Source organism: Elgaria multicarinata, chromosome 8 (genome assembly GCF_023053635.1).
Source record: "Elgaria multicarinata webbii isolate HBS135686 ecotype San Diego chromosome 8, rElgMul1.1.pri, whole genome shotgun sequence".
In the NCBI taxonomy this organism is placed as follows: domain Eukaryota; kingdom Metazoa; phylum Chordata; class Lepidosauria; order Squamata; family Anguidae; genus Elgaria; species Elgaria multicarinata.
The window spans coordinates 70,704,050-70,731,800 of NC_086178.1; the positions used below are offsets into that span (position 1 = coordinate 70,704,050).

Sequence of the window (27,751 nt, forward strand, 5' to 3'; positions counted from 1 at the left end):
AGTTCCTGCTGCAGAACCATACTTGAGCAGCTCAGAGTCAGGCCAGTTTGTGGATTTTCTCAGCATTTTGTGCATTTTTCCCCCTGCAGGTTCCGCAAGTTGCAGATATTTCTGAGCAATTTGTGCAAATTACAACTGATTACTCAGAAATTCAACTGATTACTCAGAAATCTGCGCAAATTGCAGGAACTATGGAAACAAACATGCACAAAAATTCTGGAGTTTGGGGAGAAGCCTGAAGTTTGGCTCACAAATGCAAATCCAGTTGTACATGCTGCGGAACTCCATTGAGTCAGAAAAGAACCAGATTTTCCAGCAATGGACATCCCCAATATATTCAAGGCTGTGTATTGGGGCTAGGGTGGTAGACTGAGCAGTCACACAACACACCTGGTCAATCTTCTCCACCTTGGTGAGATTTCTATTTAAATTACAATTATTATTTCTAAATTTGCACCTATACCTATCAATCTGCATATATAAATGTAATGCAAATTGGTATCCTCTTTTGGAGATGTGTAAGTGTCCACTCTAATTGGGGCTGAAATATGGAAATGCACAAAATCACATTTACTAACCTTACAAGCATGTTCTGGGGAAAAACTCTTGCTCTGAAAACTGAATTCTCGGACTAGCCCTCCCAAGTGAGCCCCAAATCAAATTATGAGTTTCTCTTAATCTGACTCCAAAATACTCTTGTTCAGTTTATGAAATTGCAATATAGCCACTCTAAAAACTGCATACAACATTGCTGACAGCGGTGATCCATTGACCTGCAGGTCAGAAGTTCAGAAGATAAGGCAGTTTTTCGTGCAATGTTTCGGGGGGGGGGGGGAGAGAGAGAGAGAGAGAGAGAGAGAGAGAGAGAGAGAGAGAGAGAGAGAGAGAGAGAGAGAGGCTGTCATGTCCTTAAAAAAAAGCTATTAGTTTTACTGGCTGCTTCCTGCTTGCTTGCTAAATAAAATGGCTTGGATCCAAACATGACCTTCTATAACTAGCAGAACTCCTCTTTTGCTCATGGCAAACTGCACCTTTGTGGGCAAATAGCAACAGCGGAGGGGGATTATTTTATAGGAAACGGCATGAGGCCACATTCCCAATCTGGATTGGGGCCTCACAGTTGCTTTCCTTCAAAACTAAAGTGACCAGTTTACACATGCCTTCTAGTAAGTGTGAATTAGAGAGCATATTGCCCAGTATCCAAAGCCGGCAGTCCTGCAGTGCTCATTAGGTTGTGCTAGTGGGAACAACCGGGAGTGTAATGGGAAGCTAGGTCTTCCAAGAACAACCCCAGAAATTAGCTGATACTAGCATTTCTGGAATGCTGCCTTCTGGGAGCTTGGCTGTCTTGTGTTCTGGAAATGCTCTAGTAAGTGCTGGCTTCCCATTGCGCTCGCAGTCAATCCTGATAGCACAAGGGTAGTTTTCAATGCTGCACATAGTTTGGCTATGAAATTTGCTTGGAATTGGGACACTCTTTTTCCCTTTTCTTTCTTTTTGTTAGAAATGTGCTAGAAATGTGCATAAGTGACCTCTCAAAATTCTCCAGTCTATTTGCGGGCAAAAAAATAGGGAGGGCAATTTCACTGAATTTCTCCAGAGAAAGGAGAAATTCTCAAACAGTTTCTTGGAGGAGCACAGCTTCTTTCTTCCCCCCCTTAGGCCCCCCCCCCTGCTTCCACTACAAGTGACAATAGCAACAAATGTGTTGGCAGCCTGGTCACTATTTGGCATCCTTTACCATGCCCCATACTTAGGCCTTAGCTTAGGGTGACCATATTTGGGAAACCAAAAAAGAGGACACCTAGTGTGTGTGTGGGGAAGCAGCTTTCTGAGTCCTGCAGAAAGTACGTTATTCCCCCGCCACCTTAAAGAACCCGATTGGAGTGGAGCAGGGGAAAGGATTTCATTCTGCACCACCACCATCCACTCCAATTGGGGCCTTTTCTATAATGTCCACGAATGACCCACTTTCCCCTTTAAGACCTCAGTTGGAGCTCAATTGGTGGGGGAATGATGTGCCTTAAGAAAGCATGTCACTCCCTCCTGCCATGCTAATGGCAGCCTTAAAGAGGAAGGTGTGTCATTCCAGGACATTATTGAAAATTATAGAAAATCCCCCCTGACACCATGGAAAGAACAAAAATCAGGACAAATCCGGGGAAATCCTGACAGTTGGTCACCCTACCTTAGCTAGACCTAAGGATTATCCCAGGCTAATGGAGGGGTCATCCCTGCCAGCTCCCGGGATCCCCTGTGTGTCATTTGGATGCACAGGGATGATCCCAGGACAATCCCAGGATATAGGCCTGGTCTAGCCATGGCCTTAGTGTCTCTCAAGGACATTGTGTATTGCGAGGGGAAGGGCCAACACAAAAATGTCGAGAAAATTTGGGTGGTGGCCAAGAGTGCTGTGTGTGGATTTTCTTTCTACTCTACATACTACTACCTCCCAGGCTGCCTGCACTTCTTGTTCCAAAAAAGCACTATGAGAGGAATTACCTCAAGATGCCTTCCCTGGCCTTTTATTGAAGTGTGGGAAGCTGAGGATGTTAAAGACTACCAGAGAGATGAGTGTACAATGAAAGCCAGGACACTTGAACACATTCCTTGGCCACCTCATAAGTAAGGTAAGCACAACAACACCGAATTCAACCTGTGAGCCAGGTCTCCCCAGCTTTCTAGTGCTAATGCCTGCTGAATACCTGAAAGTGGAGAGAGGCATTTTTTCTTTGTGGTTCTTAAAAGTCCTTTTAACAACAACCAGAAGAGCAACTCCTTTCTCAGCTTTCAGTCACTCAGGAGGCAGCCACACTGGAAAGCCCTAAGGGAGGAAGTCCTGTCTAAGTCCTCTAGGGGACATTCCAAGAAGCTCATGCAGCTGGAGAGGCTGGAAGAACAGAACAGGGGAATAGCGATAAAAAGAGCTCACCCACCCCCCAATTACCTCCTTACAGTAAGGTAAGCACTGAAGCTCCACACCCTGAGAATTTTCTCAAAATCTCTCCCTTTCCCACAATTTTCAGGTGGAGTTTCTTTTTGCCCCCCCTCCTCCTCCAGTGAATGGTCAGATTTAAATAGATTGGAAAAATCAGCAGAATGCTAATATGTAGCATCTAGATAGTAGAAAGCTGATTTTCAAAACCAAAGAATATGTGACTCTTCTGAGTTATAATGAAATTGGTCACCATTTCCTGCCATGTGCAGAGAAGTTTCGCTATAAAACGCCCACTAGAGGGAGCTGCCCCACTACACTGAATGGGCCATGTGGTTGCAGCTTGTTTCCCGTTTCTTTCCCGTGTGATTCTTCTCGTCCCTATAGCGGAAGAGCAGCAGGAAGCAAGAGCGATGGTAAGGAAACATGATTTCCCTCTATCTGATGATCCCCTGAGTCATCATAGGACTACTCACCTGAATGGTGACTCACAGGATCTCTGTCAGATGTATGCATCTCAAGAGCAGTTTATGTGTTAAGGCTACCATGAGCATCATTACCATCGCTTTCTTCCCTGCTTCTGTCCCATGATACTTCCTCTTTCTTCACACAGGGGAATAAAGAGGAAGTAGCAATGACCACATGGCCCATTCAGTGCATATCTTTTCCTGCACACAACAGGAAATGGTGAAACATTTCATTGAAAAATAAAAAATCGGATTTATTGGAGTCTATTTTGTGATGGAACGAAGGCCAGAAGGAGTTGGAGATGCATGAGAGGTGGACGGCGTTGTCTATAGTATGCGCGAAAAACCGTGAGTGGGCAGGAATGAGCATGCAATAAATGCTTGTCTAATGACGCTCCATGTGGAATCGTTTTCAAACTGTTCCAGATATTAGCTCTCACTGTCTCGTAAGCATACCACATGACTGACCTGATTTTTCTCCATGGGACTGGAACCCCTTTCAGTTTTATGCAGCTGTGGTGCAAAGAAAAAAAAACTCCAACTTGGTGAGCCATCCAGAATAAGAATTTGGAGATGTAGTATAGATTTTGTTTCTTTAGTTTTATTTTATTTGGATATGTATTTGTGTGTGTGTGTGTGTGTGTGTGTGTGTATTTAATGCATAACTTGCCCTGGGCAAGATGGGAATGGTAACAAAGGAAAGAAATAAAACTTTCTATTTTTTGTTGTTGATTACACTTGGGGAAATTCAAACAATTTATGTGTTTAATGGTGGCTATGGGGAATCGCCTATGATTCACTTTTAGAGATCTCTTGCTGTAGGTACATGGTAAAACAATGTTTTGTTTTATTGTTTTGTTTAGTTTTACAGAATTTTTGGATCCATTCCAGAGAATTATTCAGCCAGAAGAGATCTGGCTCTATAAAAACCCTTTGGTAGAATCTGACAACATACCTACACGCCTCATGTTTGTAAGTACTAGAGCTTTAATGATCGTTTGATGGCTGTATGAGGCTCATTTGATGGCTGTGTGTTGGCTAACATGGACATGGAAATATGTTTTTAAAAGAATAAAATGAAGCTGGAAGAAATCTAGTTACATTTATAGGCCTTAGTGATGACATCAAACCGAACAAGAGTTTGTTTGCATGTTCATGTGATGGACAGTATGAAATAGCATGAAGCAATCTGGTCACAAATTCTGATTAATTCATGGTTGGGCGTGCCATTACTTCTGAAGTGTTTTCAGTTCTGACAGTGCCAGCCCTACCATTAGGCAGAGCAAAGTGATCACCTCAAATGACAGATACTGGGCCAAGAGAGGGGCACCACTAGCAGCCTCCTTGCTGAACCTCCTCTATTGCCTGGCTATTCGCTTTGGTTGGAGGGCAGAGCTATATATGCCACACAATCTGTCCTGGGCTCCTCTCAGGTGTGGTGGAGGTCCATTTCCCATCACAAGTATTGACGTAAGTTTCAACTGACAGTCCAGCCAGCTTCTGTACATAGGATGGGATGGCGGCACCATTAAGGATGTTGCAGGAGTCCAAGAGAGGGATGGAGGCTGGTGGACTCCTCTCTGCTCGGACTCCCAGATTCCCGTCAACCGACCCCCACCACTTACCCACCCTGTCTGGCTCCCTAGTCAAGCCACTGGGAAGTCCATGGGTGCCTGGCGAGCATGCATGGCTGAAGACTCTTTAGCAAACCACTATTTGCATAAAAATGTCAGCTCATTATTTTATGTAAAAGATGTTTTATGTAAATGGAAACCTTAAAGTGGCCATTTACGCAGGATTACAGGCGTGAATGGATGTAATCTTGTGTAAATGTTAGCTTTACACAAAACAGCAGCTTGCTGAGGAGTCAGGCTGCCACGTGATGCTTGCCAAATGCTCACGGACCTCCCAGTGGCTCAACCAGGGAGCCAAACGGGGGGTGGGTAAGTGGTGGGGGTCCAGCGCATAGCGTGTGGGGCAGGTCACCCATCCCTAGGCACCATCTTGGCCTTCACCAGAGGCAGCAAAACATCTTGCCCTGGCCCTGAATTCTGAGGTAAAACTGCAGGTTGCTGCTCAACACCCTTCCCAGCATGGTCCACTGTCTTTCCTCCCTAGCTTGACACTTTTTTAAAAAAACCATTGCCTCATGTGCTTTCTTGGAGGGGCGACAGGAACAGAAAAGCATCCTTTTGGCAGTTACACTGACGGTCTGCCTAGGCTAGTATTCTGAGCTGCATCCATTGGTACAGACTTCTGCTCACACAGCAGGACTTCCCCTTGCCCTCCTCACCCTGCCAATGCCACACACACCCAATTTTGGGTGTGTGTGTGAATGGGGGCTACGGGGGAGGAGGAAGGGGAATCAGGTACCACCAGCAGTTTCTGTTCCACGGGTAAACAGACAGTATTGGATATAATCCTCTGTTCGTTTCCCAGAGCAGATGACAGTTGCGTAATCTCCTCCCCTCCCCCGCTCTCTCCCTCTCAAATGCACAAAGTGGCAATTGGGAAAGGATCAGACCTCTTCACTGTCATGTATCTTCAGGAGGCAAGCATCAGCAATGACCAGTGTGCACCTCATGTCAAATGAAACACACCAGGTTTTTTTTTTTTTACTTGGTTACAAACTACAAGTAGCCAAGTACAAAAATATGTCCTTTGAAGAGGAGGCTAGTTGGAGAGGGAAGATGGAAGTTCAAAACTTGCAAATTCTGAATGCTGATAGCCTGTTCTCCACTTACTTGGGAAGGAAAGCAAGGCTTCCTTTCATTTTATAGCTACAAGGCAATCCAACTGCCCATTGATTTTTTCTTCTTCCCAAAGAGAGTACAGTTCAACAGTGAAAACTTGATCTTAGCTATTAAAAATATTGTCACAGAATGAAGGCACCCTTAAGTGAAAATCAGTATTTTTCAGCACGCATACTACATCTTATCTGTTAGAGGATTTTCCTGAGGTAATGAGAGAGCAAACATGAAGTGCTTTTCTGAAGGATTTGCACAACTCTGTGTCTTTAGGGCTGCCAGGATGGATAATGAATGTGCTTGATTTTAAAAAGGTTGGCCCATGAAAGTGGCCACTGCCCTGGAAAATATCATTGCAGGGACACAAAACAAACCCCGGAATTATATAAGGCTTATCTTATCTAGGCTTATATTATGGACATTACTCTTTGGGGAAGGTACGATCTTAGAAGAGTTGACATATTAGCCTCAGCTCTTATGGCAAATAGAATGTACACAAAAAATGTTAATTGTATAATGTACCTTTGTGTTTATACATACATTTGGTCTGTATAAATTTAATGCACCCATCTACACTTTGATATGGGGCCTGGGTAGAGGCTGGCCTTAGGTGACCTTAGGTAGCTATCTAGGACAGCATTTGTAGGGATAATGCTTTTGCTATGGCTGTTGATGAAAGGGACTTACTTCACCACCCCCACCCCCACCCCCAGAGCTGCCTCGGTGCATGTGTTTCTGTTGCCGAAAAGGTAGCAGAGATTAGAAGAAGGATAAGGAATTTGATGCTATATCTGAGGGAAAAAAGCATCAGAAAATGCATAGGAGGGAGAAAGTCTGAGCTACAGAAACTATGGCCTCATCTACACCAAGCAGGATATTGCACTATGAAAGAGGTATGAAAGTGGTATATAAAAGGCAGGAGCCACACCAAGCAGGTTCTTCTTCGTGGTCTCTATGCATCACACATATGGGCTTTGCGCCTGCGCAGAGACCAGACCGGAACCTTCTCTAGCTGAGTGGAACGTTTTTGGCGGGAACCCCTCCCCCCACGCTACCGCGCATGTCCATGGGGTTCCCGCCCTTACCTCAGTTCTTCGTCGTCCGCCGTTGTGCCTAGACCGAAAAACTTTATCTCTAGCGTTTTCTCTGTTGATCTATTTAAAATACTTTTCTAGCTTACCTTTTCTTCAGCTTTCTTCTTTTTCGTCCTTTTTCTCTCTTTATCTATATAAAAAAAAAAAAAAAAAAGATTTTTGTAGTTAGATTTCTCCTCAGCGACTTCGGTCGTGTGAGGCCTTTATGGCAATCAAAGCACCATTTAGAAAGTGCGTCAAGTGCGGAGCTAAGCTCCCTCCGTCTGACGGCCATTCTTTGTGCATTATCTGTTTGGGAGAGGGACATGTGGTAGAGACCTGCCACCATTGTATGTCTTTTACCAAACAAACCAGAAAACACCGAGCAGACCGACTCCGCTCCGTACTTTGGGAGAAGGCTCTCAAGGTCACAGAGGCCCCTTCGATGGAAAGAACGGCGGTTCATAAGTCTGTTGCCCGTAAAACGGCAGTTACAAAGACTGTTGCGGAGAAACCGTCAGACCATAGCACTGAAGTGCAGACCAGAGCAAATAGGGCTGAGATACCCCTCACGCCTGGTCGGTCTTTATCGGGTTCTATGGCTAAGACAATCCCTAAAACAGCCAGAACTCTGATATCTTCTTCTGAGCCGGAGAAGAAAAAGAAGAAGAAGAAAAAGAGGGATGTGGAGAAATCCACCGTACCGTCACCTCGACATCGGGAATCGGCCAAGAGCCATTCCACGCCTCCTGCCGTACCGACCACTTCGATACCGAGGTCACCTTCGGTACCAAGATCTATGTCAGTACCGACGGCCACGGTACCGACATGTCCTCCAAGTTTATCAGAGGGTGAAATTCGGGATTCAGTGTCGGTAACGTCCGCTCGGCAACCTATGAGGCCGCAAGAACTCGTACAGCCTTCCCCAAGACGGACCTCAAGAACAGATTGGGACAGAGCATCGCAGTACTCTGATTCCCAGCCTAGATATTATGACTGGGAAAGATACCGTCCTCAACAATATTTTCAAGGGGATCAAGGTTACTACCAGCAGGAAGGTTATTATGCACAACCTCCTCCAACAACAAGAGTCTGCCAGTTGCCTCTGCCTTCTCCATCCGCTCAGTTAATGTCGACGGTATCGACGCCTCGACACCGTGCACAGCAAGCAATACCATCTGCTGCATCCGCTACTGTGCTACCGCAAGATGATCAACATGGTCTGCAAGTGGTGACGTTATCCTCACCAGAGGATAACTATCCTTCCGATTCTGAATCTGAACATTCAGTTGCTCCAGCTGCCCCTTCACCTGACGATGCAATCGATGATACAGACCCGTCCTCTCCTTCGGACGATATGGTTCGTTTTTCGGACCATATGCTTAGGATGTCCAGAGCATTGGGACTTGACATACAGGAAACAGATGAATCGGTAGTCGACCCAATTTATGATGTCTTTCAGTCGACAACGAACCAACGTTTGGCCATTCCTGTTCCTCAAGCCTTGAAACAAACGGCTCAACTGTCATGGAAAACCCCTGCAGTGACACAGGCAACATCAAAGAGATTGGAGACACTCTATAAAGTTAAGGAAGAGGATGCACAATTTTTGCTTCAACATCCTAAGCCGAATTCCATTGTAGTGGAATCGGCACAGGGACAGTCACAAAAGACTCATTCTGCACCTGTCGATAGAGAGGGGAGGAAATTGGACCAAACTGGCAGGAGAGTTTACTCGTCCTCATCTTTGGGCATCAGAGCATCGGTGTACGAGGCAACGATGGCGAGATATCAGATTTTCCTTTGGGAAAAGATGGGTTCTCTATGCGAACATCTTCCGGAGGATAAGAAGGAGCTCGCAAGAGTATTCCAGAATGAAGCGACAGCCATAGCAAGGCAGCAATTGTCTACCGCTCGACATCAGGTGGATTGCCACTCAAAGTCGATGATGGGGGCCATTTCTTTGAGGAGGCACGCTTGGCTCAGATCAGCCAATCTTACTCAAGAAACGAAAGGGAGGATAGAGAGCATGCCATTTGATGGCGAAGGTCTATTTAATACAAAGACCGACGAGACGCTGGACTCTATCTACAAGGCGAGAACAACAGCCAAAAAGATGGGGTTTACTGCTCCTCCTCCACAGACTCAATACCGACAGAAGAGATGGATAAGACCTCCTCCACAACAACGGCCCCAATACCAGCAACCAAGGCAGCAGCAGCAACAACTTCAAAGGAAGCGGCCTTATCAGAGCCGTTTCCAACAGGAAAAGCGTCAGCCCGACTTCTCTAAGAAGCAGCGGGTTTGACTCCTCGGCTCCAGATCCACCCCCTTTTGCGAACCGCCTAGCACCCCATTACCATCAATGGGAGTTAATAACAACAGACTCCTGGGTGCTCACTATCATCAACTTGGGCTATGCCATCGAGCTCGATGCCCTCCCTCCTTTTTCCGGCGTGAAAGTAACGACTCCATCCCCTCCTCTGCTACTCGAAGTACAGACTTTGCTATCGAAAGGAGCCATCTCTCCCGTGCCCGCAGAGGAACTCAATCAGGGATTTTTCTCTCGTTACTTCACGGTCCCGAAGAAAGATGGAGGTCTTCGACCGATCATGGACTTAAGACAGCTGAACAAGTTCATCACCCCGAGGAAGTTCCGTATGACAACGGTTACTTCAATTCTGCAGCTTCTACAGAAAGGAGTTTGGTTTGCAGTGGTGGATCTGAAGGATGCGTACTTCCACATTTCCATCAGGAAGTCGCATCAAGCTTACCTTCGGTTTTCGATCGGTGCATCCCAGTACCAGTTCACCGTTCTTCCGTTCGGATTGGCCACGGCGCCGAGGGTCTTCACGAAGGTCATGGCGGTGGTATGCGCCCACCTAAGGCAAAAAGGCATCTATGTTTATCCATACCTGGACGATTGGCTCCTCGTAGCGGACAGCAGCGAGGCGCTCCAGTCGGATATACTAACCACCCTCAACCTGTTGGACTCGTTGGGGCTGTGGGTCAACCACGAAAAGTCCATTTTGACTCCACAGCAGAGATTGGACTTCATAGGGGTAACCCTATCCTCTCGAGACGGGAGAGCATACTTACCTTTAACCAGGGCAAACACCTTGCAGCAGTTAGCCATCGACATCGAGAGCCGGCGGAAAGTATCGGCTTGGACAGTCCAGAGACTATTAGGCCTGATGGCAGCCACTACGGCAGTCATCAGGTTTGCAAGACTCAGAATGAGGGTATTGCAGGCCTGGGTTTTAAGAACTTTCGATCTCAGGCTCAATGCTCGACGAACTTACCTTTCGTTACCGAAGCAAGTCAGGGCATCGCTGAAATGGTGGTTCTCGATGTCGACTCTTCTCGAAGGCGTTCCATTCCAACAACAGGCGCCTTCGGTAACGATCACCACGGATGCATCCTTAGAAGGATGGGGAGCCCATTGCAGCTCCTTAACCTCTCAGGGTCGTTGGCCTCGATCACAGACGGAGCATCACATCAACCATCTCGAACTCCTGGCAGTAGAAAATGCAGTAAAAGCATTCGCACAGATGATCGAGGGCAAGAATGTCTTGATCGCGACAGACAATACTACTGTAGTGGCATACATCAACAGGCAGGGTGGAACAAGATCACACCCCCTGAACCGTTCTGCACTCAGGATATGGAACTGGTGCATAAAGAGAAGGACTTACCTGACTGCGATCCATGTAGCCGGCAAGGAGAACGTCTTTGCGGACTCTCTCAGCAGATCCTTCCATGTCGACCACGAGTGGGAGCTCGACGTAGAAGTGCGGGAAAGCCTTTTTCGGTACTGGGGCCGTCCTGTTGTCGATGTCTTCGCTATCAAGGACAACGCAGTCTGCGCCAAGTTTTGCAGCAGGGCAGGAAAAGGAAAGCGCTCTCTAGGAGACGCTTTCACCAGGACTTGGAGAGGAAATCTCCTGTACATGTTTCCTCCCTTTCCACTTTTGACAAGAGTGATAGCCAAGATCCAGATGGACAACTCCGATTGCATCCTGATCACGCCGTGGTGGCCTCGACAGACGTGGTTCTCCCACGCTCTTCGGTTATCGAGAGGGGATTACATCAGGCTCCCGTCGACACCGAAGTTACTGTCTCGACACCAGGGCAGGGTTCGACACGCAGATCTGTCGACCCTCAAGATGACTGCATGGAGGATAACAGCAACTCCTCCTCTGCAACTAGAACTTTGACTGTGGATCACATTATATTGGCAGCGCTAAAGCCTTCCACTAGGAAAACTTATGCAGCAAAGTGGCAAAGATTTCGGAACTTTGCTTCAGTACAAGATCAAACACCAGAATCTTGCCACTTGCCCTTCATCCTTAATTATTTATTGACACTTTTCCAGCAGGGACTTAAGCTCGCATCCATCAGGGTTCACCTTGCTGCGATTACATCTTTTCACCGGGGTGTGGATGGTTTTACACCTTTTACCCATCCAACAACCAAGAAATTTCTGAAAGGTCTGAAGAACACGATACCGACTGTGAAGACTATCGTGCCGCCTTGGAGCCTGTCAGTTGTGCTGCAAGCATTGACACGCAAGCCCTTCGAGCCCATGGCTTCGACAGACCTTAGGCTGCTTACTTTAAAGACTGTCTTTTTAGTAGCCATCACATCAGCAAGACGTGCAAGTGAGCTTAAAGCTCTTAGGATAGATGTTCCATACACTATCTTTCATAAGGACAAGGTTGTGCTACGCACAGACCCAGCCTTCTTGCCAAAGGTAGTGTCTACTTTTCATCTGTCCCAGCATATTTCTTTACCTGCTTTCTTTCCTAATCCAACTACACCTCTTGAGTCTTCTTTGCATACTCTGGATGTAAGAAGGGCTCTTGCTTTTTACAAAGACAGGACAGAGACATTTAGAAAGACAAAGCAACTGTTTATTTGTTATGGTGAGCCTTCTAAGGGACTCCCTGTCTCCTGCCAACGACTGTCACGCTGGATAGTGGAGACAATAGAATTGGCCTACTCTATTGCTAAATTAGAGTTAGTGAAACCTGTAACAGCTCATTCCACCAGAGCTGTTTCAACGTCGGTGGCTTTCACCAGAGGTGTTCCACTGACTGAAGTCTGTAGAGCCGCAACGTGGTCCACTCCATCCACGTTTGTCAAGCACTACAGTTTGGACACCCGTGCGAGGCAGGACTGCTCATTTGGGAGGACAGTGCTTTCAGAGATCTTCAGATGATGCACCAACCCACCTCCAAAGGTATGTCAGCTCGCTATTCGCCCATATGTGTGATGCATAGAGACCACGAAGAAGAAATGCAGGTTGCTTACCTGTAACTGTAGTTCTTCGAGTGGTCATCTATGCATTCACACAACCCACCCACCATCCCCACTTGGTGGTGTGAGACTTACAAATGACACTGTTTTATTGTGGAATGTACTTTACTTTATTTACACTCATGTTTATGGGGGCACAACGTCGGACTCCTGTAAACTGAGGTAAGGGCGGGAACCCCATGGACATGCGCGGTAGCGTGGGGGGAGGGGTTCCCGCCAAAAACGTTCCACTCAGCTAGAGAAGGTTCCGGTCTGGTCTCTGCGCAGGCGCAAAGCCCATATGTGTGAATGCATAGATGACCACTCGAAGAACTACAGTTACAGGTAAGCAACCTGCATATATAGCACTATGAAAGCGGTAGATGGTATGTGTCAATGGGGCCTAACAGTTACTTCAATACTGCTAGTGCGGCTCCTGCCTTTTATATACTGCTTTCATAGCACTTTTATAGCGCAATATCTTGCTTGGTGTAAATGAGGCCTGTGTATTAGACCACTATGTAAATACCCTTAAATGCATAGGCTTACATTGTTCTGATTTTCTCTGTATGCCACCCTGAGATCCCAATGATATAGGGTGGGATACAAATGTATGTATGTATGTATGTATGTATAAATAAATAAACAAATGAATAAATAAATAAGACTTAAGGTGGTTTACCATCCAGTCATGATATCTAATGGGGATAAAAAGACATCTCAGCCTACTCCTCTGTCATTTTTTTATTTTAAACAACCATTAGAAATATGAGAGAATGGTCACCATTGATCCATATTCTAGCTATTCCTACTGAGAAATGAGTGGTTGAAATAAGTTAACAAGCAACTCATTCCTGAGAAGTGGATTTCTGTATACCTCATAACTAATACTGGCATTTTGAATATTTCAACTAGTTTCACTTACTGGCATTCTCAGGGACACACAGCATGTTATGCGGGAACTTTTGACTGGAGCACCTGACTTACTTTTTAAAGGAAATGCAGCTGCAAAGGGAGGGGGCAATTGTTTAGAACATAAGTGTTTGTGTTTGTGAGTGCTGGGACAGGGGAGAGTGTTTAACATTTCCCCAGTGATATTTCCTCAATCAGACTCCTACCTCCAGTGCTGTTTGCTCAATAGGGAAAAATATATACCCTCCCCCAAGTGGCTGTGCCCCAAACAGCAGCTTGGGGGAGGGTTTGATAGAGAAAATGACAGAGGAAAGGGATCAACAGCCACTCATTGCTTCTCTAAACCAGGGATAGGCAGCTTGTGGTCTTCCAGATGTTTTTGCCTACAACTCCCATGATCCCTCACCATTGGCTATGCTGGCTTGGAATGATGGGAGTTGTAGGCCCAAAAAATCTGGAGGGCCATGAATTGTCCACCTCAGCTCTAAACAAGTGGACAGCTCCACTCTGCAACTGCATTTCACTTTTCTTTTCTTTTTTAAGTCAGGAACTCTAACCATGGATTCTCCTCTTAAAGGTTAGCCTTGCCCTTAGATTAGTAGTAAATGAGGCTGTCCACAGCTCATCAGGTTAACTGCTCTGATCAAACTGCTACGCCTCCCTGCACCCAGCCATCATGACTGCGTTTCAGTAAAAAAACAAAAACAAGAAACAACGCTTTGGATATCTGATCATGGTTCTATCATATAATGTAGCGCAGTCTTTCCCAATCTGATGCCCTCCAGATGTGTTAGATTGCAACTCCCATCATTCCCAGCTGGCATGGCAATTGGACATGCTGACTGGGGTGATGGGAGTTGCAATCCAATGCATCTGATGGTCACCATATTGGGAAAGGCTAGTGTATAGTTTGGGACTTGGGCAGGTAAGTGATAGTTTGGGGAATGTTCTGTGAATCCCCAAATGCATTAACAAAAATTCAGCAAGGAGAAGGCATAATATGATTGCAGGTAGCTTAGAGTCCTGCTTTAATCTGCCTAGGAATCCAAAATGTGCCTTTTGAGCAGTTTTCTTTCACCACCAAGGACAAGAAGTGTCCACACACAGTAAATCCCTGGTAAGCACAAGTGTAGCATTACAATTTATCTGGGAAAGGTGAGAAATTAGGTAGTATCCAACAGTGTCCCAGTTCCAATGCTAATGAGTTTGCACTAGCGTGAACCAATGCTTGTGCAACCCAACTAGCAAAATGAGGAAAAAGCGGTGATTTGAGGCTGCATTGGTGGCAAATTGCTGCTTTTCCCCATTATGCTAGTTATGTTATGCCGGCATTTGTTTATGCTAGAGTCATTAGCACTAGGCTGGGATGTAATTGGTTACTTTCCATTGTTTCCACATAAATGTAGCGTTGGGGAGGCTTCCAGGACTGAGAAAAGCCTCAGGTCCTACCACCTCATTTTATAAAATCAGCTTTGTTTGGCTCCACAAAAGCTAATTGGGCCTTTCAAATTTAGATTTACATTTTGTATCTTATTCCCATCTCGAGCCTGAAATAATCCTTTCTTTGAAAACAGCATGAACAAGCTGAAGTGATGAATGGAGGCAGTATCCCAGCACTAATGAAGCTTATGAGGCTTGTGATAAGAGTGATGGAATCTGTGGGCAGCGGCATATTTCACAGCAGACAAGGCCCCATGTATTTCCATTTCACCTGGCCTCTGGATTGTAAATCAACCTGCGGCCTTGCTGTTGTTGGAAGCTGGAACAGGAACATTGCTGATCTGGGCAAACTTGAGTCCAACTAGAAACTTCTTTTCCCATTACTCATTAGCATAGAAAACCCCAGTCCCTTTGTTACAAAGGAACAGGATAGTGTAATTTATTTATTTTTGCATTTTGATTGGCTGTGAGCATATTACTGAATGACAATCTGCCCAAAGCAATGTGAACAACAACCTGTTCTGACATCCTTGTGCCAAGCCTGACTTTATATATAGCACCATGGGATTCCTTAGTTCCTAGAAGAACACAAATATAGTGCCAAATACTATACTGTTTAACTTTCCAGTGTTATTTTTCATTGCACACAGTTTATCAAAATGGTTCCTGGTTTTGAAAACACACGGGTACATGACATACCAGGCAATAAAATGTATATTAAGGTTTCAAGTTAACCAGCCCTCCCCAACCTGGTGCTCCCCAGATGTTTTGGACATCAACTCCCAAGAGCCCAAGCTAACATAGCTGATGATCTGGAATTCTGGGAGTTGTATTCCAAAACATCTGGCAGGCACCAGGTTGGGAAAGGCTGAAAGAAACACAAGTTTATGCATGTGGAGACTGTCAATTTCCTGTGCCAGCCTGCAGCCCCTTGTGCTACATCAAATGCCAGTGCTTGGAATTTCAGGAGTGGCTTTTTAGGATGTGCAGTGTTTTCTAATGTGAATGTGGGGTGGGAACACCTGGAAATCTCTGACCATGTAGAACAAAGTATGTGGCCATTTGGATCTGAGCCTACACATGTACTTGTGGACAGGTTCATAACTTATATCCTTAGATTTACAGCCTAGTCCTATGTATCCAAATGTTTGATTGATGAAATACTAAGAACTGGAGCACACATGACCAGCATCACAGAGACAACTAGAAATGGCCTCTGTAAGATGACTTGCCTGCATCATCACAGTCATAACCTGTAGTACTGGCCATTGTACGATCTAGTTCTTGGTGCAGTGAGTTCCCACCTGAGTACTATACTCCTGAGAGATGGCCTGTTGGTGCCATGGAAGATCTCTGTAATCTAGGCATTGGAATGACATCAGTGTCAATACTAAATGTTACTTCTCTGGGGAATAAATATCTTAGTAATGCAGGTAGGAGTAAATAATCATTCCAGAAATGCTGGTGACGTATGCTATGGTTCTTAGAAAAAATGAAATGTTATTGGGATAGGATGTAGATTTCTGCATTACTGCCCCAAATTCTATGAAATAGCCTGACTAGTGATTAGCCGGTGACTAGCAAAAACTGGTTGTTTTTCAAAACCAAATTTGGGAGAAATGTGCAGCTCCTCAAATATTTCATTGTGCAGGAAAAGTACCTAAGAAAGAAATTGTCTGTTTTTGAGCAATTATCAGACCATAGTTATGTGCACACTCCTAGGCTTATGAGTAATAAATGAAATATGAGATTTGTGGGATTCAATATATGCCATCAGATTTTGCTGAGTTGTATAAATGTGGCTGCGCAGATCTTCACCCCCAATCACAAATCTGTAGAACTATGTGTTTGCTAGCATTTGAACCATAAAGGTTGTGATGTATTGACTTCAGCTGGGATCTAAAGGGGCAGGTGTGTATCTTCAACATATGCCCTCAGACCTCCCAAACTGTTCTTTAAATTTCCATGAATTCAGATTGCGGACTATTCATGAGAACAATTGTAAAGAGAATTCCAGGGAGTGAAGGGGAGTACAACATGCATATCAGGTTGCAGTTTCATATTGAATTGGCTTTGCACCCAATCTTGGAGGAGGTTGAGTATGTGAGGAACACTCTTTGAAAGGGAATGTAGAGAGTTCTATTCATATTCAAGTGAACCCAAGCCGAGCCCCTCTTCAGAACTTACAGCTCAACATGGCAAGGTCAGTGTCCCTTACTGATAGGGATCGACACATCTATAAATTTTGGCTTCTTGCATTTTCTTATTTTTCCAGTCCTAAATTTGGTTCATCTTGAACTTTGAGAATTTCTCTGGTCTTAGGTTTAGTTTGTCTCAAATGTTGAGATTATTATTATTATTATTTTAAAAAAAAGTTTGAATGAAAATTCATAAGTGTTATTATTCACACTTCTACTAATATATACATTTTTGTTTTCCATTTCTGCCTAATATACACATTTTTGAAAACAATTTTGCTAATACAAAATTGCTAATTTTGCTAATACAAGGCATATTTGAATGTCATTCCCCCTAATATATACACTTTTGTACATGTTGTTTGATTGGAGAACGCATTGCATCATTCAGAAACATGTGACTTTCAAAGAATAATTAAATTTTGGTTTGCACAGTGGTTCAAAAGTGTGACATTAGGGAAGTTCACATTAAAATGTGAACTGAATGAATTTCTCATCCATACTTACACATGATTATGAACGCTTTTTGGGTTTAACATCTGAATGGGGCTTCTGTGACACTGATGAGTTATCACATAGCAATGTATTCTCTTTCAGATTTTGGCTTTCATTTTAAAAGCTGAAAACATTTTAAATATAGCTCCAAGTGATTATACATCAGTTAAGATTCAGAATGAAACATCTGATTATTATTTTTTAATTGCTCTTTGGTTACTGATATTACCACTTTTTTTGGAGCCAGTGAGCTCACTAGAGATAATTCAGCCACCTCTTCTAATTGAAGCTAACTGGAAATTATTAATTCCATGGGACTGACACAGAGAAGATGCAATGAGAAGTTATGCTTTGTTATGTCTCTCACAGGCCATCTCTTTCCTGACACCCCTGGCTGTCATTTTTGTGGTGAAAATCATCCGACGCACAGACAAGACTGAAATTAAAGAAGCTTTTTTAGGTAAACTGAGAATCATCTTGATCTTTTTTTTAAAAAAATGGGAAAGTTGTTGCTTTGAAAAATGTTGGAGGCATTTGAAATCTTTCTTTCAGGAAACAGGTGTGTTGCTGATGTTCTTATAACCCTTAAAAGAAAAAGGAGTAGACTTCCTGGACTTTTATTCTTCCTGAAAAAAATATTCTCTGTTGTTACTTAAGTCAGCAGAAAGTACAGATTGAGCAGTAAAAGCAAGCAAAGGTGAGAGGAGTGGGCGAACATTATGTGCCAGTAGACGATTGTATTAAACAGCATTTCTGTCCTTGGAGAGATGAACAGTGGTGTGTGTGTGTGTGTGTGTTTCTGCTGAAGTTCCTGGGGTTGGGGGGAAATACCTTCTTTCTTGTAGTAATTCTTCTTTTAAAATGATTTCCGAAGTTTCTAAATCAGACAGCCTCATGCCAAGGCCTGGTTGGTGCCACAAATGGAAAAAATATATGCATTTTCAGCTTTATCTATCCCTACTACAAACTCTGTGATGGCATACATTAATAATATGTAGTAGCATATTTCAAGCATTCAAAATGCTTCACATACACCATCTCAGTAATCTTTAAATAAACTGTATAAAGCAGATAGATATTATTATACCTATAATGCAGATGAGGGCTGAGGGAATGGAGATATACCTAATGCCAAGTAGGGCCAAACTATTCAAGAGGCCAATCACTCAATTAGCAGTTGTGTGAATGGCTTCTTATTTTTTTTATTATTATTGCATTTATATCCTGCCATTTTCCCTCCAAGGAACCCAAGGTGACATACATGATCCTTCTCCTCCTCTCCATTTTATCTTCCCAACAACAGCCCTGTGAGGTAGATTGAGCTGAGAGTCTATGACTGGCCCAAAGTCACCCAGTGGGTTTCCATGGCCAAGTGGGGACTAGAACACGGATCTCCCGACTCCCAGTCCAACACTTCAGCCACTATACCAGACTTAGAAGTAAATTGCTGGGGCAGGGCCCCTGATCTGGACTGGGGAGGGGGGCTAAAGAGCTAAGACCCTTGATCTGGATCGGCTGCACAGTGGGGGGATGGGGCAAAGAGCTGAAGACCCTGATCTGGATTGGGCCTCCCACACCTGCATTTTATTTTTTAAAAAGCCATTTGTACATGTGTCAATTTGCGTGAAAGGCACAAATGATGTGGATGGTATCTTGTTTAGTTTGGCCCTTATCATGTGACTGAGGTGAGACCTGAAATCCCCAGGGATTCCCATGCTCTAACTCTTAGCCATTACATTAGCCTTCCCCAAAATGGTGCTCTCCAGATGTGTTGGACTACAACTCCCATCATCTCCCAGCCAGCAAGACTGGCTGGGTGATCCTGGAAGTTGTCTAACATATCTGCAGGACACCAGGTTGAGAAAGGCTGTCCCTCCTTTCTACACTTCCCTACTCCCCCAGCCACCTCAAATTCTCAGGCCTTAGTTAGACCTAAGGTTTATCCTGGTATCGTCCCGGGGTCATCCCTGCCTGCTCCTTGGATATCCTGTGTGTCATTTACATGAACAGGGATGAGCCCGGGACGATCCCAGGATAAACCTTAGGTCTAGCTAAGGCCACAGTTTCATTTCCATCCCTGTCAGAACAGATTTCTTACCAAATCGTTGGGATCTTACCACACGTCGTAATAATAATAATAATAATAATAAGAAGAAGAAGAAGAAGAAGAAGAAGAAGAGGAAGAAGAAGAAGAAGAAGAAGAAGAAGAAGAAGAAGAAGAAGAAGAAGAAGAAGAAGAAGAAGAAGAAGTTGATTTATTGCCTCTCCCTCTGGATCGAGGTGGGGAACAACATTAAATACAATATAATACATAAAATTAGTTAAAAGAGCATATAAAACCAATACAATATTAAAATAACAATAACAACGTCTTAAAATTCTTAGGTTTAAAATTCATCTGGGTAAGCCTGCCAGATGAGACTAATCTTTATGGCTATCTTAAGATCAGAGAGAGTATTAAGCCAACGAATCTCTTCCGGCAGGCCATTCCACAGTATGGGGGTGGCAGAAGAAAAGGTCCTCTAGGTAAAAATGGTCAGCCTAGTTGTGGCTGACTGGAATAAACCCTTCCCAGAAGACCTGAGTGTGTGGGGTGGACTGTATGGGAGAAAGTGATCCCACAGGTAACCTGGACCTAAACCATTTAGGGCTTTAAAGGTAATAACCAACACTTTATACTTTGCTTGGAAACTAATTGGCAGCCAGTGAAGTGTGAATGAAATGTAATACACTGCGTGTCGTGTTTGTAAATGTTCCAGTTTTACCATAAAATGGCTGGCAACCTGCTGCTTGTGGGTTAGGGATATCACAGATATCTGGTTGGGTCCAGAAATTCGGCAGGCAACCATGAGATGCTCTTGCTCACTCCTGCGCTCTTCAAGTGCCGCGCGGTCCACAAGCACCCTCAGCTGCACTTTCTGGGTTGCGAGCCGGCTGCAAGCCAGCAGCATTGTCCATCAAAGCTGGACTCCCAAAAGTGCACAGATCTGATCTTGCACACAATGGCTTCCATAAATAACGCTTTACACCTCTAATCTTGCGGAAATGGCAATTTACGGCAGCCATTGTGCGCAAGATCAGATTAAGATCACCTTAAGTCCATTTATGGCAGCCATTGTGAGCACTTTCAGGAGCCCAGCTTTTACGGAAAATGCCAGCTCACAGGGAGAAGTAGGTGGCTGTGGGAGCTTGTGGACTGCCTGTCAAGCAATCCAGGGGCTCACGTGGCCTGGCTCATGCAGGCAAGCGGAAGTGGCGCGGCCACGAGCGCCTGCCACTCCAGACCCAGGTGAGTCCATCCATGCCTACTCATCATAGTAGTGAGTTGGCAACTGGCTGCTTGTTCAGTTCCTGGTTATTTTCTTTTTACCACTTATAGGGGCAGCGAAGCTCTTTTCTGGGTCTTGCTTTTCCTTGAGCTGGCACAACGTTTTGTGTAACGTCTGACCTTTGCAGCACTGTTGCCCTCCTCGTTTCGGTGTCAAGGTGTCCACCTCTGATGCAAAATGAAACTTTCATTCTTAATTTTAAATGGGTAAAGGATCATGTCACTCTCAGCATGGGAACAGCAGTGTAAGAGAGTGTTATACATATGATGTGACACCTTGAGTTAATTTTGGCTCCTAAGATCAGAAACTTAAGTTAATGCCACAAGGGTGTGTGGTATCACATACTTGGATTTCCAATGTATCCTCTGAGAGGGCAGGAAGGCCAAAAAGGAACAATTGCTAGAAGAATGCTTAAGTCTTTCAGAGCACTGGAAATAATTGCTGAATGACCTGGGCTTCATTACAACACAACAGTTTTGTAGAATACCAGCAGTTCAGCAGAAAGGAATAGGGATTCCACTGCATTGGGTATGTGTGTGTGTATTTCTCCAGTAGGCATCAACCAGAAATGAAAGTGAGTCAGACACATTTTGCATTCAGCGATCCATGCATTTCCAGATTCTGTGGAACAGGAAAACACGTCTGATAAAACCTGCATATTTGAAAAGTGCACAAAGAAAAATGTGTACATTTCAAAAAATACCTTTATCAATGGACAGATATGGGTATAATTTGAAAAACGCACACACTAATGCTAATTTTTAAATACACAAAAATCCATATGGTATTCTTTCCATTAAAAAAAAAAATCCATATGGAGCTGGGAAATGGAGGAAGTCTGTAGAAATGGACCTGGCAGATCTGTCCATTGCTAGAAAGGAATGCTGAGAGATCCACAGGCTTCTCCTAGGAACAGAGGCCGCTAAATAATTGTTCCTTCGATAGTATTGCATAAACAGGTTTTTATACTGCATGAGATCACTGAGTGTTGAACAAGAGCTCCGTTGGAATCCTGTGACAACTGAGGAACTACAAATATCTTGCAAAAAGACAAGGAATGCCAGATTATTATTATTAGTTCTCTCTTATGAGCAAAGCCTTCAAGCTATTATGTCTATGGGATTCCTGGAATAGTCAATTCAAAATATGCACAGATTTCACTTTTGGCTTCCATAGGCATGACATGAACCCATGTTGCAAGAGATTGCGTAGAAAACCAAGGAGAATCCGTTATTTGAATATTACCGAACTATAGACTGAACTTATTGAACAAACCTATTTCAACCTATTCCTGATTTCTTAATAGGTTGCAAACTCAAAATATGGTTCTAGGTTATTATATTGTATTCTTGTTTTGTTTTCGTTTTTGTTTTAGCTGTATCCTTGGCTCTTGCTTTGAATGGAGTCTGCACAAACACTATTAAATTAATAGTGGGGAGGTAAGTCCTAAATATTACAACTGTTGTCTTGAACTTATTTATTTATTTTATTTATGTCCCACTTTTCTGCAAAAAAAAAAAAAAAAAAAGGCTCTCAAGGCAGCTAATAATAACGTCAGGATTTAAAACAAAATCGTAATTGAAACATAGCATAAAACAAATTGCTATGTCTCAAAAACCCAACATTGAAATCCATTCACTGCATGACACAAGTACCAAAACACTGTTTGTTCCTTTTTTTTTAAAAAAAAAATACTGCCCTGAACTCTAATGGCTGGCTGGGAATGCTGGGAGTTATAGGGCTGTTTTTCTGTTTAAATATCCATAGGATTGCATCCTTAACCAACTAATTTTTAAAGAAACTTCTCTGCATTTGTAGCACAATCCTTTGTATTCTGATGTGTGTGTCCCTCCTTAGCAACATGATACTCTAAGCTGTTAGAAGTCTTAACAGCCTTCATGGCTAGAGCACTTTAAATGAAAATAAGTAATTGATTTTGCTCAGCACCTTTGTTCAACAAAGAACAGGAGGAAATGAACTCCCCTAGCATAAGTAGTCGGTTTAATTGTAATGATCACTGGAGGTTCTACCAATGGGTGCTCTTCTGTTTCAAATGTCCATGGTGTTTCTTGCAGACCGCGTCCTGATTTCTTTTACCGCTGCTTTCCGGATGGAGTAATGAACTCTGAGATGCACTGCACGGGCGATCCAGATGTGGTGTCAGAAGGCAGGAAAAGTTTTCCTAGCATCCATTCTTCTTGTGAGTTCATTCAAATATAGTACAATAGTTTTCGCACCTAGATGTTGTCCTTATTTGGTTCCAAGATGATTTGAGGCAGAAGGATTTTTTCCAGCAGACATAGCTGAAAGTGAGTTGCGGTGTTGGGTCGGGGGTTGGGGGTGGAGATTGTTTTTGGAGACTAGTAGAAATATTATTATTATTATTATTTATTTATATAGCACCATCGATGTACATGGTGCTGTACAGATAACACAGTAAATAGCAAGACCCTGCCGCATAGGCTTACAATCTAGTAATATTGCAAAGTGGTAAGCCATCTTGAATCTATAGCAGGCATGCACATTTTCTAACCCGACAAACTGAATGCAGTAATGCAGCCAGGTATGCATGGTATTTAACCAGTGCCTGATTTTGCCAGTCTGGGACATTTATGTAGCCTTTGTGGCTGGGGAGTGTATTAGGAATGGTACATTAGAGGTTGCACAGACTTGGTTCAGCTCATGGACTGGATGCAGTCAACAGTGCCTCCCCATTTGATCTGTGGCCTCCTGTAGCTCCCCCCCATGTTTCCATTGGTGCCTAATTGCTGCGGGGGGGGGGGCATTTTCCAAGCCTAACTGCTGTGTAAGAGGATCGTGTCTGTGTGTACATCTAGGTATAAATTTGTACGAATGCGTGTTTGTGAATGGTGTGTGTATGAAGTGTGTGTGTATGTATGCATGTGTGTGTTTGTTTGTATGAATGGGTGTGCATGTATGCATAAATTTGTGTCTGTGAGTGCATATTTATGAGTGGACATGAATGGGGTGTGAAATGAGTGTGTGAATGAATGGGTCTGAATGGGTTGTGTGTCTGTCGGAGTCTGGGGCTGCACCACCCATTGCCAACACTGCCCTACCTGTTGTGACACATGGAACCCCAACACATTCTTACTGAGGTAAAGTGGTCCTGAGGCCAGAAAAGGTTCCTCAGCTGTCATTTCTAGTATAGTTTATACATTTAAATTAGGAAATAAATAATGTGTTGGAGCAAACCCAGCTTGGTGGCCTCCTTTGTGGCTGTCTTTTCTGTTGACAGCCCTTAGATCAGCACCTATCATTTCTGGGGGGATCTTATCACTGCTGTTTGAGAAAAGAAACTCTTACATAATAAGCACAGCAGCGAGATGCACAAGCAACGCGCTCAACGGATTATTTTCAGAAGAATGCAAAAGAATCCTGTCATTGTGTGCGCGGTGCTGTCAGGCGTTTACAGAGAGTGGCGTTCCTCAAGTGCATTGTATTGGAAGAAGTAAGTAATTTGCTTTGCAGAAACAGCTGAAATATGAGCGCTGTTGCTGGAGACACGGTTGCCATCTGAAATCACTAAAGGGCTGCTGTATATGTTTCTCTAAACACTCCTGGCAAGTCTGACTTAAACATATCTCCCTGGCCAAGCCCTCCCCAAATTCCTTGCAAAGAATTAAAAACATTTTTTTTTTGCTGTGATACACAAGCCTGTAAAACTCTATGTGCATGTCTTATTTTAGTGGCAGAAAGAGAAGAAGTTGTGCAATCCTAGATGTACCTCCTAGGGTAGCCGTCCCCAACCTGGTATCCTCCAGGTGTTTTGGATTTCAACTCCCATCAGCCCTAGCCAGCATGTGAACCGCCCAGAGAGCTCCAGCTATTGGGCGGTATAGAAATGTAATAAATAAATAAATAAATAAATAAATAAATAAATAAATAGCAATGGTCAGGAATGCTGGGAGTTGTAATCCACAGAATCTGGAGGACCCCAGCTTGGGGAAGGTTGTACTAGGGAGTAAGTGCCACAGAATACAGTGGAATATGAGTGAATGTGCCTAAGATGGCACTGTAGTGTTTGATTGGCTCATGCATGGATATCACTCTGTCATTCAGCACATGGGGCATATCTACACCAGGCAATACCCCGGGGATTGTCCCGGGATTGTCCCTGTGCATCTACATGACACACAGGGGATTCCGGAGCAGGGAGGGATGATCCCTGAATTTCCCCGGGATATTGCCCTACCCTTTTTTCTCAGTTTTTCCCACAGTCCCGGGATGGTGGTGTGGCTGCACGTCCCAGCTTCTTCCCTCTTCCCCACAAGTAGCGGCGGACATCAGTGGGAAAGAGCTGGGCTTGGGAGAGTCCAGGTCAATTGGGGGTGTGGGGGAGCAGGGTCGGGACATTTTTCTTTTTCTTTTTAAACTTACTTTTGTGCTGGAGTGCAGGTGTGTTCCAGGTCCTGTCTTTTTTTTTAAAAAAAATGGCAGTCGCAACGTCCTCGTGTCTCCCTGGACACTGTGTGCCGTGTGTGAATGCAGGGGGAGGATCTTGCAATCAGCATATCGTGAGATCCTCCCCCCTTCCTCCCGGAATGCCAGGAGGTGTGGACATGCCCATGGTGACTTTCAGCTGAATGTTTTGGACTGCCTTGCAGTGCCGGGGGGGGGGGGGAGCATACCATTTGTGTCTGAAGTGATATGAGATGTTTGAGATGAAAGATAGCCCCTTCCCCACTCCCCACACATCTAGGATCACTTGATACAGCAGTTTGTCTAGCATTAAACATGAAAATGTAATCTTGACCGAGGTGATTTCATGGCTGACCTGGCAGCTTTTTAATGATTTTCACTATGGCATGTCTGTTCCCAGCAGAGATGGAATAGAGCTGAACTAGGAAAAGGGGAGGCTTCTGCATAGTCTTAATGATGTGTAAAAAGATTGATTAACTTTGGCAGGGGTGCATCTTGGTAGATTTGTCCCATTGAAGTGCATCCACACACAAGCCTAACACACACACACACACACACACACACACACACACACGTCCATAATAATCACATTGGGAATTAGCTTATTGGTAGTAGACACCATATGAATTCCATCAAGGAATTAATCAGCTCATATAAAACAAACAACCCTAGCCATATCAAGCATATAAGGTAAAAACAAAAACAAATGCACAACATAGAAATCTATGGATAGGACTCAAGTATGTGTTAACTGAGGGCTGCTGTGAATAGGCTAAGCCATTGACATGAGTGGTGGGTTTGGATTCAAATGGACTGGGTTAGAGTTCCTGGGGAGCTATAGAATTCGGGGTTAGGCAAATTTGGATTCTAAGGCTTCTGGGAGAGAAGAAGGGAATAAAGGAAGTGGATGAGAGGAGAATACCTTATCAGAGTTAATCTCTAGCCACAGATAGAACACAGCACGCAGTCCTTGCACACACTTAACATGGCGAAAGGAGAAGGTATAATGAATGGAGCAACAAAATTCAGAACACTCAACTCCAGTTTTTAGCACCTTGTGTGTTACTTCTGCTTCTCCTTGTTTCCTTTTTGAGGGAACTGGTGATGTCCCACTGGGATCATAAAGACATAAAGATTACTTTGTGTGGAGCCTAAACCCTCTAGAAGATTTCAGCAAACACAGTGGGCATGGGCTTGAAGGATGGGCTATGGGATGGGAGCCTGGTCATGATCCTTTCCACTAGTTTACTGCATGAAAGAGGCTGGGATGATGATCAAAAAGCCCACTTAAAAGATCAAGCAAATTTCTTCAAGCACTCACACAAACACATGATAGAAAAGTGGATACAAAAGTGGAGGCCATATTTTGTAGGCAAAGGCCCTCCAGAAGACAGGATAGGGCTTCAAAGACACTTCTCCTGGGATACATTTAGATTCTTAATGGGGCAGATTCTGGGGTGTGGAGATACATCTGTAGATAATGTGGACAGAAGCCTTGAAAAAGTCAGGGAGCAGATCGCCACTTCAGCAGCCAGAATCAGGTGCTCTGGGGAAAAGTAATCTTTATGTCTTTATGATCCCAGTGGGACATCACTAGTTCTCCCCCCCCCCAAACGGAAACAACTTGAGGGCTTTTGTCCACATCTAATCTGACTGGGATTTCTATGAGTTTGCTGTGCCTAATCATTCTTATCAATAGCTATGCAATATCAATATGTGACTACGTGACTCTTTGCCTGGGATGTATGCATGCCTACCTCCTTGTTAATATGCCCTAATCCCATTGTGAGGCACTCAATTTAGGCGTGGCTGATGTTTTACTGTAATGGAAAAAATAGTTGGCAATCTCAGAAAAAAAAAGTTAACATGATTAAATCCATGATGCATCTCATAAAATGATAGTTAAAAGCAGCCTGATACAGTTCAGTATAATTTCCACCCTTAAGTTTGAATCCCAGAAATAAACCATATGTGAAGGTAGATGATGTCAAGCTATGGCAGTTGAAAGCAGATGGTCTTCCTCATTCTTGTTGTCAACTGAATGTTTGCACTGTGAGGTTCCATTTTCTTGACAGTTTTTGGCCAGGGATTTGACTGTAATTTTTAACGTATTCTGTAACATTAATTTAACCTTCTTGGTCCTGGAGCTGGATCATGCATTACCCCAGATGGCTTTCTTGCATACTGAACAGCTCAAGCGAGAGTCCTGCATAATGTTAAATGATGGAACTCCTAGAAAATCACAGAAAAAGGGAAAGGTTATGATAGGAGACTGGAAACTCATGTTTTTGATCCTCAGTGAATTCACTCTCATGTTTAATTAATTAATTAAACCATGTTTAAATTGTTTACTATTAAAACAACTTGAAGCGGTTCACAACATTAAAACATACATCAAAACCATATCCAAAAAT

General features: G+C 43.9%; 1 protein-coding gene across 1 annotated transcript in view; it reads left to right on the plus strand.

The window, feature by feature from the left end:
* The window catches only part of PLPP4 (phospholipid phosphatase 4), a 117,861-nt gene that overhangs the window by 41,824 nt on the left and 48,286 nt on the right, over positions 1-27,751 (plus strand). Inside the window, 4 exon segments of the mRNA XM_063131587.1 lie at positions 4,266-4,374; positions 17,935-18,025; positions 22,270-22,333; positions 22,970-23,094. Coding sequence (XP_062987657.1) covers positions 4,266-4,374; positions 17,935-18,025; positions 22,270-22,333; positions 22,970-23,094 — 389 coding nt within the window.